This window comes from Varanus komodoensis, unplaced genomic scaffold (genome assembly GCF_004798865.1).
Source record: "Varanus komodoensis strain SLA01 unplaced genomic scaffold, ASM479886v1 scaffold12, whole genome shotgun sequence".
Taxonomy (NCBI): domain Eukaryota; kingdom Metazoa; phylum Chordata; class Lepidosauria; order Squamata; family Varanidae; genus Varanus; species Varanus komodoensis.
In genome coordinates this window covers 13,627,528-13,641,646 of record NW_025335349.1, presented here as the reverse complement: position 1 = coordinate 13,641,646, position 14,119 = coordinate 13,627,528, and the positions used below count along the sequence as shown (strand labels likewise).

The window sequence follows — 14,119 nt, the reverse complement described above, 5'->3', positions numbered from 1 at the left end:
CAGCACTGTATCAATTTTTATTAGGAAACAAATGGAAAAGGAACAAGGGAAGTGTTATGTACAGGAGGAAAGAAGATGGAGAGGTTGGTGTGGTTGAAGTTAGGAGTTTCAGAACAGGGGCACCTTTCCATTTCTGATCTATTGTGCAAGCATACTGAGGCAGAGAAGGAGAAGGACCAGGAGGGTGGCCTTACACTACTGCTTGCAAGGCTGTACCCAAGTTCTTACTTTTCTGCACCACATCTCTGGGTTCATGTCACAAGGTTGCTTGCCTGATTTCTTTTCTCTCAGCAGAATGAAAATAGGGTGGGCTGCTTGTACTAGAAGAATACACTGTTGGTGAATATATCCCCCAAATGGGGCAGGCTAGATGCAGAAATGAAGTACCTGGACATACTGCCAGCCCAAAAGAAAATACTCTTTTGAGCAGCCCAGAATCTAGGGATACCAAAATACTTGCAGACAGTGCCCTATGTCATTATGACAGTGCTTGGTCATAATAGTATAGGATTTAACACTTCTTGAATCAGAGGCCATGTCATAGGCTGGGGAACAGCAGCTTTTCATGGGCAGCTAGTATCAGACTGTGGTGACTCAGAGGAATCCTACCACCAACAGTATAAACAAACATTACATCCCTTTGACCTAGCAAGATAGCATCAAGTGGCAGAACTGCAAGCCAGTGTAGAGTGTTGGACTGAGATGATCTGGGCTATAGACCCCACTCAGCCATGAAACTTTGGTGACTTCCTGACTCATAGCCCAAACTACTTCTCTAGGCTGCAGTAAGGACAAAATGAAGATAAGAAAGCTTATGCAAGCCACCTTGAGTTCTTTGCAAGAAGAAAAAAGCAAATATTGTTTCTACAACTGCTGAATAGAATAGAATGACATGGTGTGCAGCACTTGTGTGAGTTGTGATTTACCTTAATCATTTTCTTCACCCACTGCAGCTTCTTTTTGCACTGTGAAACTAAACAGTGAAGAAAGCTGACAGGAAAAAGACTGATGCATTCAAAATACAGTGCTAGAGGAGAGCTATGTGAATGCCCTGAACTGACAGAAAGATGAACAACTGGTTCCTAGATCAAATCAAACCAAAGCTTTCCCTGGAAGCAAAAATGACAAAACTGAAGCTGTCATACTTTGGGCACATCATAAGACTGAGGGATTCACTGGAGAAGACAATAATGCTAGGGAAAATTGAATCCAGAAGAGGAAAATGGGGACCAAATACGAGATGGATTACTGTCATAAAATAAGCCACAGCCTTGAAGAGTAGAGCAGGGCTGTAGAGGACAGGACATTTTGGAGGGCATTCATTCATAGAGCTGCCATACATCAGAGACAACTTGATGGCACACAACAACACCTGTAGTAACATCTGCACAGAAAACAAGGGGAACAGATTAATGTGCTTGGAGCTCTGGGCTTATCCAGAGATCTTTAAATGTGCCTAGTTCAGCTTTATCCCAGAAATGTATCCAACTTTTCACATGCTTTTTCTTTCGAGTCAGCTGGGGCCCCAGAGGCATCATGAGTCAATTCCTGAAATGCTTGTTTGTGGAGATTTTGTAACAAGATCTGCCTCCTCTGTGGGATCCATGGCGCTGCATGGGCAGCAAATGACTTTGGAAAGCAAGCTTTGTGGACTGAAACTGTGATAGTACCTGAATCATCTGTTTCATGGAGTGAGCATTTCACCAAAAGGGGGGGGGGGCAGGGTTAATGCTGGTACCTATCCATTACACAAATGCCAAGCAATTTTACCCATGACATCATGTTGAAGGATTTACAATATGAAGTGTTAAATCACTGCATAAGTTATGATTTTTTTCAATTAAATATATGATTTTTCTCTGGTGAATCTTTTAGGAAACATTGCCATAGGACAGCGGAGGAAAGGCAACTTGAGCACACAACTGGAGTTGGCAGAATAACAACCTAATTCAGGGTCACTGTGCAGACTATCCTCGGATGGCTCACTTGGGCAAGAAAAACAAAGGGAAGTCTGAGAGACCAGAGGAGACTGCTGAGGAAGGACAGAGGACTCCAGTGGCAACAGTGCAATATATCGCTAAGCAAACTTCAAGAAACAAGATTGCTCAGTTTTGGCTGCTCCTGTGCAAAGTCTCAACAAATTTGGTCTCTCTGGTATAGAAAACATGACAAATATTGTGGATTAAACTACCCCTAGAATAAGTCATGGGTTGTTGCTAAAACATTAGTCACCCTATGGAAAGCCTCTGGGTTTGGAAGATGTTACACTGCTTCATGGCTAAGTTGCCTAGGATGGGTTGTCATGTCATGTGAGCCCAGTTGTTAGGAACTGGTGATTAAATTTTCTTGTTTTCCCTTTTGTTCTCTATCCCTTATGACTGTGTGTTGTGCCTTTCTAGATTGGATGTCTGAGGACAGGGACTGCCTGTTTTCCTTTGACCTGTAAGCTGTTTTTGGATACTTTATTGCTGAAGAACTGTATATAAATGCTTCAAATAAATAAATAACTTTCAGGCATGAAATCTCCACTAGATCCAGAACAATAAGCTCCATAAAAGAATAAGAATATGAGAAAAGCCACACTGTATCAGACCAAAGGTATAGCTAATCCAGTGTTCCATACACACAGTGGCAAACCACGTGCCCTCAGGATCACTCAAGTGGCATGGGTTTAAGACCTCTACCTGCCCAAGGTCCTCTGCACCTGGTATATGCAGGCATGCTACCTCTGGCAAAGGAGGTAGCACACATTCCTTCACTACAAATATCCTTTTGATTCAAGAGTGTGAATTAGTCTTCCTTGATCTTTCAATATGCAATTGGGTCTACTTGTTGAATTTTACTAGATGTTGGTCTTTTCTACTCAGCTTAGAGGCAGTTTTGAAATCTTCATGTTTGGATCCTCTTCCTTTTGGGCTCTTGGCAAACCAAAACAGATAGGTACCTTTTCCAGTAACAATAGCTAGAGAGGTTTGGCACATACAGGGACATTATTGGATCAAGGACTGGGTCCCCCATCTGTTCCCATTCCCCTCCTGAAAAGTCTTATATCTCTTCCAAAAGAAATGGGCTTTCATGCTCTGTGTGAGTTACTTCTTTGTGCAACCTTGAAGTAGCTTCAAAAGCATCAACACCCCTTGCTCCTGCCCCTGCTCCTCTTCAGAACCTGGCAATGACTCTCACTACACAACCTGCAATGAGCAAAAGACTGGCCCACACTCTATAGTATATTTCAGTGGGCAGCTCATTCCATATCAGGAACATCCATAATTCAACTGCATCCACTGGGAGTCTTTCTCCATTTGCACTCAAACTTGCACAAATTTTTATTGATCTCAGCTCTGACATACACAATGGAGCCATATCACTTGTATAACAGAGAGGATGCTCAGCAGCAATCATGTCAACCACCAGGTCATGTTTGCATTCCATAGTTTGACTAAGGTTTCAACAGGAGCACTCTTGTCATAACTGTCAGAAAACCCACTAGAGTTCTCAGGAAGCCATCTAGATCCATTAGCTTCTAGGAGTGGTCCATCTTAATAAATCCCCCACTATTGCAGAGGGAAAGTCACCATCAGTTGAAACTTTGAACAATTGGACTATAACAATAGAAGTGACTCAAAGTCCTCCATGTTCGGATCACAATATCTTTTGCCTAGGTCTAGAGATGGGAGCACCAGACCATCTCATTTGTCTCTTGAGAAACCCATGTGGGTCAAGAAGCAACAGTTAGAAGTAGATATGGAACAACTGATTGGTTACAAATTGTGAAAGGAGGACAGCAAGGCTATATATTGTTGCCCTGCCTATTCAAATTATATACAGAGTACATCATGTGAAAGGCTGGACTACATGAATCACAAGTTGGAATTAAGATTGCCGGGAGAAATATCAACAACCTCAGATATGCAGATGATACCACTCTAATAGCAGAGAGTGAAGAGGAACTAAAGAACCTCTTGATGAGGGAGAGTGCAAAAGTTGGCTTGAAACTCACTATTAAGAAAACTAAGATCATGGCATCCAGTCCTATCAATTCCTGGCAAATAGATGGGGAAGAAATGGAGGTAGAGACAGATTTTATTTTCTTGGGCTCCAAGATCACCACAGACGGTGACTGCAGCCAAGAAATTAAAAGATGCTTGCTCTTTGGGAGGAAAGCTATGGCAAATCTAGACAGCATACTAAAAAGCAGAGACATCACCCTGCCAACAGAAGTTTGTATAGTTATGGTTTCGCTTTGGTTTTCCCAGTTGTAATGCATGGCTGTGAGAGTTGGACCATAAGTGAGGCTGAGTGCCAAAGAACTGATACTTTTGAATTGTGGTGTTGGAGAAGACTCCTGAGAGTTCTTTGGACTGCACAGAGAACAAATCAGTCAATCCTAAAGGAAATCAACCCTGACTGCCCTTTAGAAGGTCATGTACTAAAGCTGAAGCTCAAATACTGTGGCCGCTTAATGAGAAGGAAGGACTTACTGGAAAAGACCCTGATGCTGGGAACAATTGAAGGCAAAAGGAAAAGGGGATGGCAGAGATTGAGGTGGCTGGATGGGGTCACTGGAGAGGTGGATGTGAGCTTGGGTGTACTCTGAGGGATTGTGGAGGACAGGAGAACCCAGAGCAATGCTGTCCATGGGGACACAAAGAGCCAGGCATGACTTTGCGACTGAACAACAACAAAAAGAGCAGTGATCCCCAAACTTTTCTGGGCTGCCACCCCCTTGGGTGACAACCCTATCACCCCCACACCTCTTTCTTTGTATTAGGTCTATTGCTCTACTGCACATTTAAAACAATCAATCACTGCTCCCCCTTGGATCTACCTCCCACAGAGGGCTGTATCACCCACTCTGGGAAAAGCTGGTCTAGGGTGTGACCAGTTACATGTGTTGGCTCATGAAATGTTGAGATGGTCTCATGGCCATGGAGACCATGAAATCCTGAGACAGCCAAGAAAGGTGCCCTGGCATGGATGTTAACATCTCCCCAAACAGCCTGGGAGATCTCAGCTTTGCACTCAAATCATCTTTTGTCAGCTCAGGTGGCGAAACTGCCAGGTAGCAGGATGGGGAAAATCATCAATCTGTTCTTCTGGCCCAACCCAAGATGCAATCATTCCAAATTAATAATTAGTTGGACAGGGAGCCTGGGGTGAGACAGAATTCAAATGGAGTGTTCCCCCTCCATGTCCCTCAAGTCTGTTTTGATGCTGAGTGGGCACAAACAGGACAAATTACATCCTGTTTGCCCATCCAGGTCTCAATTATGCATGTCAGATTGGACACCTTATCCGGTATTAAATCATGAATTTAATGATTTAATGAATCATGAAACCTTTGGTTTCAGAGTATTCTTCCTAGAAAGACCCATTATATACACATATTATTTTTATTCATTGACAACATTCTCTGATGCATGTAAAGGCCCAAGTGCTTACTCTCCCATGTTTGAAATTGCTATGCATTTCAAAATAATTTTAACTTGTTTAGCTTTGGCATTCCTTCAAATTCTCGTAAATGTTTAATTCTTGTTATATTTATCAGCTTATTACAGAGTGTATTATTATCATTGCTGTTTTCATTTTCATCTGTCTTGGACACTGTTAGATGAAAGGTGAATAAAATGCTATAATTAGTAAGTAACTTAGGAGTGATAGGAGGCAATTAAAAGAAAGAAGCTCATGATTTGAGAGATGAAGATATTGAAGTATTGGAAGAAACCTGACTGCTGTCTCTCCAAAAATATAAAAAGCTAGATGTTATTTAGACATGCCTCTTCCATTAATTAAAACTGGGGCTTCTGGGTAAATTACTTAATTTAAAGCCTGATAACAGAGTTGTGATTAACTCAAAACCTTGCCCATTACCTTTGTATGTTTCTCAAAATTCTCAATAGTAAGGGCATCCTTAACATACCACGGAAGAAATTCTGCTTCATGCTTGTTTTTAATTGGCAGAAATTCTAGCTTAGAAAATGTGTCTGCTTTCTTCATTCAGGCTTTAGGTGGACTCTGTATTACCTTGAGTTAGGTAAAATTAACTTTTGTGCAGTAAGTTTTAACGTAACAGAACCGAGAACTCTTTGTTATGCTAACTGAAACTTAAAAAACCCACAGAATGCTCTATGTTTTTAAATACTTTCATCCCAGTGATAAATAAAATTAAAACTGCAAAGTGAATAGCAATGTTAGGGAACCCAGTTCAACCAAAAATCAGACAATTGTGTATGAATCAGGATCTGAGAACTATTGTAGGACATAACAAAAATCCATAATATTATATTTACATAAAATAACATTTGTCCTTTAGCACCTACCCAGATCAAACAGCAAAACTTTTTGGCCTTAATTATGTGGTTCCTCTCTAGTTCTCTATGTAATATGTTCTTTATTCTGTTAAAATATAAACATTTAATTTACTCTATAACATTGGTTTAAAAAGTATACATATGTTATTCCTTACATATGGCTCTTTGGAAGTGGGTTTAATATGATGATTGCTTGATATTTGTGAACAAAGTAATCACTGCTTCCAAATCCATCTAGCCCAGGCAGGCTTGATACTCTGACCTTGTCTGCCCATATTTTAAAACTAACTTGTTATTCAATTATTGTAATGTGGCAGTTCCTTTTGACTTTTATCCTGTTGTAAGGTTATTATCACATAACCACCAAGTGAATATTTGAAATCCAAATGAAAACAGAATTATATGGAATAGGAATTGATAAGACCTGTTTTAATTTCTAGTGCTTGATTCGGTTTAGTTTAAACACCTCAATAGGAGCATTTGAGAAATAATGTTGCAGTATGGTCCACAAACAAAAGGTTCCTGGTTTTCATGGTAAACAAATCCATTCTGAATATCAGCATCTGATTTTTAATAATGATCTCCTGTGAAGTCCTAAAGTTCTTTCCCCCCGATATTTACTGTATATGCTAATACTATTTTTACAGATTTATGTAACTTCTTTTCCATGTGTCATTTCTTAACTAAGCTACATATATTTAGCTTGAAAAATGCTAACCATAAGTCCATCTAAATTCCTGCATATTGTTATTTTGAACGTTGTTGTTTTCTTTGAACTTTAAGTTCGTAGATGCTTCAAAGGGCTGTCTGCTGGAGGTGTTTGCAGTTTAGACAACAGAAGATGACTTTTTTCGGTGAAAGGAACATCAGGGAAACGTGGGAGTTAGAAACATATAGTAAGGGGAAGGCATTTTTGTCTCTCTGTTTCTACTTCATCTAGCTGTTCCTTCCTTGCTGGGGAGGTGGGGGTGGGAGATAGACACATGACTGTGAGGGGAAGCAAAGGGGAAACAAAAGCTCACTGCCATAAAGTAATTTATAGCAAATCCCAGAGAGAGGTAAAAGAAACCATCAGTACTCCTTAGGACTGGAGTAATTACACAGATATAGTCTCTATGCTGCAGTTATTTTTAAAGCAGTTTAAATATGCTTCCAATGAGCAAACAAGTTTGCACCCTTCTGGATCATGGCCTCTAAAATCTTCTCTGGTAACAGAATAATCTGTATGTGTGCTTGTGTTTACATAGTCAAAAATCAATCCTATTAGATGTGATGGACAGGTTTATTTTTGCCACTTATGCTACATCAAGTAGCATATGCTACATTAAGCTATGGGAACATGAAAAGAAACAAAGCAATTTTGGGGGAGAAAAAGGGCAGTCGTTCTTGGCGTGTTTTCCAAAGTCAGGCAGATTTGGATTGTCAGATGAGGAGAAGCTCTCAGAAGCAGCGTTTCTAGGCTTTGAGATGGAAAGGGCTTATCTCAAGGCCACCCTCTCCAGGAGTTCAGGCAGAATTGGAAGATAGCCAGCACCTACAATTGCTAGGAGGGGTTATGGAACAGGAGCTCCAGGAGCCAGTCAACCCTGGCACCACTTCTGATTCCATGATGCAGTGTTGGGAAAGAGGGACTAGCCAACTAGAATGGCTTACAGAGAAGAGACTTACTCACCTCCAAAAGGGCCATCCCAGAGGGAGAGGGCCCAGGGATACTCTAACGGAGAATTCTTATAAGTAGTTGTTAGATTGGGTTCAACAAATCACTCTGCATGCTCAGAGACTCATTCTGTGATTACTGGAAGTACTTTGGAGAATAAAGAGTTTTGGCAAAGGAATAGTCTGTTGCCTTGAAAGTGTGGAAAGGGGAACCTAGCTCCCAACAGCAGTGTTCTAGGTATGGATCCATCAGACAGAAACGTTTCTGGTCAGGAGTGCTTATAGAAATAACACCTTATGTTACTTTATAATAAGTTATTATTCTATGTTTGTTCTATTATGTGATGCTATTCTTCATACTACTATCACTCATTGTCACACATTTCTTCTAACTGAAGCTATTATTTATTTCTCAGAATAATCTACTTCTTTTCCTCTTTATCTTCAGGCACTTCTGGTTTAATGCAACCATCTTTGCTATAAAAAGCTTGTCTTGCTATGTGATTGTATCATTCAGGTAAAGGTTGCAAGCCATCAGGTAGTTCTCCTGGGCAAGTTCTTTTGTAAGACCTTGTGAAGGAGATTTTCCTAGTGAATTGTGGTCAGTGTTCCCACAGCTGAATATAAATATAAAACAAACAGTGTTTCACTTTAAGCAGCCTAGACTAATTATGAAATGAATGAACTAAAGAAAGAGAGACATTGTTTGGCTTTGAGACAGTGCTATGCAGTTTTGAAAGTGATTTTATTGTCAGTGTTTGCCTGCTCTACAAAGTACAGGATTTCTGAACAGCACATCCCTAAATTAAGTTTCTGGGCATTCATTCAAGTTTTTGATTCTATCCATTCCACTAAAGATGGGAAATGCTGCCTTGCAAGTTATTTATTGCAAATATTCCCATAGCATACTTACTCTAAAAACTAACTTCCAAAAGAGGCCCCATGTTTGCAAAGTATTCAAGATATCGCCATATGATACGTCTTGTATTTAGAATTGCAAGAACAGTGTCCTTTTCTGCTAATGTTTCCAAAGTTTCCATAGCCCTTTCCTCCCATGTAACTGCCATCTAGAGCTACAGATAGCAAACTGACCCAACCTCACTCTAATGACACAGATTAGACAAGAGAAGAAAATGTTGGAGAAAATCTTTTAGATGATGACTTCTGCCAAGGATCTAATGAAGCCAAGGAAATTCATGTCCTGAGGATGCCACAGGTAGCATTTTTATATCTTCCAGACAAAATCACATCACAAAGGTGCCAATTTCAGCAGGAGCAACACAGAGATGCCAGCAGCAGCATGGTATAAGGAACGTATTTCCAGCCAAAACACACTGTTAACCATACATTTTTTTTAAAAAAGCATGAGACATGGTAGCTCTGAAGGAAAGCTGGTTATAGAAGTTACCTCTGCTGCTTTATTGGATGGTCCCAATCCAACCATATTAACTTGTATTAATTCCTGTAAGAGCTGTACTTGGGCCACACTGAGGAAGAAGTCCAGGCTTGTTGTCATATTCACTTCCAAAGAATGGCCACATACTAAAATTTCCTGTGCAAAACAAGATTGTAAAACTCAGTCAATGGATACCAGCTGTTTTTAGGTAATTATGTAATTTTCTTTTTTTAACTAAACACAATATAGACTATTTATACTCTCTAAATTGGGTCTATTAACATTTCCTTATCTCTTCAGGCAGAAAAGTACTGTGCACCATCTGTAAAAGGAAATCAGGTGGAGGAGTGGTGGGATAGCATACCACTATGCTTCCAACAGGATATTTGATGATTAAGATACATTTTGTTTGTTTCATGTGTTTCATGTGTGAGGTCCTGTTTCTTTGTTGCATCAAATTCTGGGCTGTCAAGAGTCCTTATTCATTTTCTTGGCAGAGGATGCAGCTTTCCTTTTTGGGTTTTCACAGACAGATATACATTTTGGAATACAAACTCATCTTGGTTCCTAATGAAATTGTATACTGCAACTCACAGATAACTGATTTAATTGATTTGTAGCTGCCTGTAAACCACTGTTGACGTCTTGGCAGTATTACAATTAAATGATCACAATTTTATGGTTGCTATTACACATACGCAGCAAAAGTTTCTGACTGTTTTTGGCAAGTTATTTCCAAGATGGAAAGCAGAAAATAAGCAGGTTTGCTTACTAAGCAGAGCTCATACCACTTGTCATGAAGAACATGTGCATAAATGTTCAAGTTCTTGGTAATCTATAGAAGACCTCTCCCTTCCTCATTGAATGTCAGCAGGGGAATAGACTCAAGAAGAATTAGAATAGCCAAAACATTTACATTCTTGAACAAGAGCAGCAGTAAAATTCATCTGTTACTTTTTACTGAATGCCTTTTCTACAGCTCAGCAATTCCCTGACTATCTGATATTTTCCTTTAAGTGTTCATTCTGGTACATTTGCAAACACTGAGGCTGCAACACATCAATATGTGACCTTCTTTGTACATATAGTCCCTCCTCATTAATCCCCAGCATTTTAGGTACCAAGGCTAGGAGGCATCTTCCAGATGGGCTAAGAACACAAAGGAAGCTGTGCAAAAACTGAAGAAACTTTTCTGCAATGGAGGGGAACATGCAGCTTGATGCTGAAATAAGAAGTGGAACTTGCAAACAATTTAAATAGATTCCACTATGGTCTAGAGCCATGTCCTTTCAGATGGCTTCTTGGTGGTTGAGGGGCTGGTTTGGATTGGCCCAACCCAAAAATTATTAGCTGCTGCGCACAATTTTGGAGTATGGAAAAGGCTCTGCAGGCAGGTGTTTGGAAAATTCCCCTTCCCTGATTTAAACATGAAGTTGGAGGTGTAAGGAAAACCTACCATTGAGGCATTCCCCTACCCAGGAGGCATTCCACAGAGCTACCATCTCATTTAAACTAGGCTAGATATCTAATGTGTGTATTATTTACATGGCCTGTATCCAGGCAAGTGGTATACTTGTTTGTTAATGGCTTTCACATAGCAGCTGACAGTTCAGTTTAAGTGAGAGTCTGGTATGGAATACTGCATGCATGATTTTAATATACATGTCTAGTGTCTTCTAATTGGGCCCCATGTTCTAGGTTTGCCATACTGGTTAAATTCATATTCTGTGGGCCCCCTTTCTGACACAGAATCTGCATTAGCTTATCTGCCAATCTGAAACACAATGATGGGCACAAAAGCAATGTCCACACATTAGTTTAAGCCAAGAAACCTATTTTAAATAACTAAATTAACTGTGTACTACTACCCATTTGGTCCAACTTCATTGCAACTTCATTTACTTACTTTGTACAAGTAAGTGAACAAACCAAGCATAAACTTGATACGGACGTGACTACATCTGAACCTAGAATTACAGTTTATTGTGCAACAAGCCAACAAGAAGTCCTAGTTTAAAGCCAGCTTATGAATCCTGGCTTTTTGGAGGCTCAATAAAACATAATCTTGAGTTTATCCATTTGTACATGGAGGAGAAAAAAACGAGGTGCATATACCAGCTCACAGGTGGTGTCTATTGTGGTTTAATATATCATCAAACCCAGTCAAAGGCAGACACATCATAACCCCTGTGTACTTCAGGCTGCCCCAGTTACACCATATACTACAATTGCTACTTAAATCATGGAGCTCACTGGGCCAGTTATTATCAGTCAGTCTAACTTAGCTCAAAGAATGAGAATTAAATGGGGTGAGGAAACCATGTACATTTCATTTAAATACAAGCACAGTTACATGTACCCACTCATATTATAATACATGCAATTATACTATGTCTGGGATATATACAGAAGAGGTTTCGAAGGGAGAAAAACTGGTAGCAAATACTGAACAACAGTCAAGCAGACTTCCACACACAGAATAAGACTTCTCCTCTTTCTGCATCCTGCATCCCCTTGGGCTCCTCCAATCAGCTCTGGAAGGCCCCCAGTCTTTTGCAGAAGGTTTGCAGGGTACATTCAGGGACTGCAGGAAGAAGAGGAAATCTGTTCCATTAGCACCTGGACAGAACTGGATATACCCGTTATTTTAACACAGCTTAGTGCAGCATTCTAATTTTTTTTTAAATGTAATCTAAAATTAAGTAACAGTATGAACATTTGATGAGTAAAACTCCCTAAAATCAAATACTAACCTCTGTATGCAAATTCTCTGGTGAAATTACTTTTGTGAAAATTATAGCAGGAGCTGCAGTTATTCGTACTGTGAAGTCTGTTAATATTGGAGTTAATATAGCTCTTCTTTCTTGATGTCGCTTTATGCTAGAAGAAATAGAAGTTTAACTTGGATTATAAATTATTGAGATAATGATTATTATCATTAAATTATTCTCTATTGGTAGAAGTTGTAACATTAATTTCCTAATCTAGTGAAAATACTAAAATGTGTATCTGTAAGATGTCAGAAAATGGTTGCCTTCCCCTGCCCAAAGGAAAAAATATAATGGGTTCCTCTGTTTCCCTCTCCCAGGATTTGTACTTCCAGGGGCCATTTATCATCCAGTTTCCTCTTCCCTAGGCAGTTAACTGCTCAAGTGCATAGATAAAGAGAGGCTGTGCTCTTTTGCAGGTGCTCCAGTACAGCTTCCATTGAGCCCCAGGAAGAGGACGCTATGTAAGAGGTGGCACTTCGCTTTGAAGCACAGTGGCTTCCCTGTTTACGTATAGAACATGAAGTGAAAGCAGGATAGGTAGACGGGTCTGGCAGGTGCTGAAAGAGATGTCTCTATGTACCACCTTGGAGTTCCCCAAAGGAATTCCTAAGAAGAGCACTGCAAGATCAAAACAAAATGCTTCCAATAGCCCAAGTACCTGGTTTCCTGATTGAGGTCTTGAAGCCACTTCTCCCATCTCCCAGTCTAATATTCAAACTTCTCTATCTTACTGATTCTCCAATTCCTCTACCATCCCTCTCCTATGCTTCACTTAGCATTTACCTGTGACTTCTGCACATGCCCATTGCTCATGTAGGGGAGTTTTTCAAGATTCTGGTTGTACTTCTGTATCCCTTGGAATCATCCCCAAAACCTACTGATATGTGTGGCTGCTGACATTATGGCTATATATGCACCAGCATTCACTTTGTGAACATCAGAAAACAAGAGAATAGTTTTGCAAAAGCCACAGAACAAAAGCACATTGAGAATGAAATTCCCATCTAAATATGCCTTCTGAAGGGACCTAATCCCCTTGAAATGGTGGCTTCCTCAGGACAGGCAGGCTAACAGCATGCATCCCAAGAGAGCCTCAGGAAGAGAGTGGGCTGGAATGGCAGCCTTGTAAGAGCTCACTCTACCATGTTCCACATTGCTCCAGCTGATGAGAGCAAAGGTGCCCAGGAGCTGAGTACCTTTGTGCTCATCTGCAAAAGTAGTCAGGGCATGCTGGGAAGAGTCTGTCAGCTCAAGTACACAAAGGTCAGCACGCCAATTCCAAGAATGAAAGAGGGGTTGGGGGAGCACATGGGAGGGTTTCTGGGTGAGGAAACAGGGAAGTAAGGAATGGGCCACCCCAGAGGAGCTGTCTTTCTGCTTGGGCTGTGGTTGGAGAAGGAGCTGCCTACAATCTCTGCAGATCACAGGCCAACAAAGCATTCTTGAGTCAACACTGAGATCTCATATAGGATTACTCCCACATTTAATGGTTAATATATTAATTCTGTATATTAAATAAATATAATGTAAACTCTTTATGATATGTGCAAACATAGTTCATTGCGCGGCCCCTGGGTTCCATGTTGAAGTACTCATGTGGCTCTCGAGGTATGAAAAGTTGGACCACCTTGGTCTAGGGGAAGGTAGTCAGAGCAGCCCCTGGATACCTTTTAGCCTGGTTGTTTCCCTCCCTACCTCCTGAAATGCCCCATTTAACCACTCTCGGTGTCTGATTTCCTGGCCTTGGAGAGGAACCAGTGCAGTTTTTTCTATGCTGGCTGTGAAGGAGACAGAAAGACAGATGGAGCATCAATTTCTGGCTTCAAGGCTGCATTGCTGTCTCCAACCTTAAAGCTGGGACTCCAAACTATCCTACAGCCCATGAGATAGCTACAGGACATATAACTTTATGTACATTTTATGATACGGTTTGATGATTATGCTAAACTCTGCTGGGCTACTACCATTTGTATTAAAAAAAATCA

General features: G+C 40.5%; 1 protein-coding gene across 1 annotated transcript in view; it reads right to left on the bottom strand.

Moving 5' to 3' along the window:
* Positions 1 to 14,119, bottom strand: part of VPS13B (vacuolar protein sorting 13 homolog B) — a gene marked incomplete at its 5' end in the record, with an annotated part of 380,746 nt that overhangs the window by 164,310 nt on the left and 202,317 nt on the right. The window contains 2 exons of the mRNA XM_044421459.1: positions 9,376 to 9,519; positions 12,117 to 12,243. Coding sequence (XP_044277394.1) covers positions 9,376 to 9,519; positions 12,117 to 12,243 — 271 coding nt within the window. The remainder of the gene's footprint in view (positions 1 to 9,375; positions 9,520 to 12,116; positions 12,244 to 14,119) is intronic.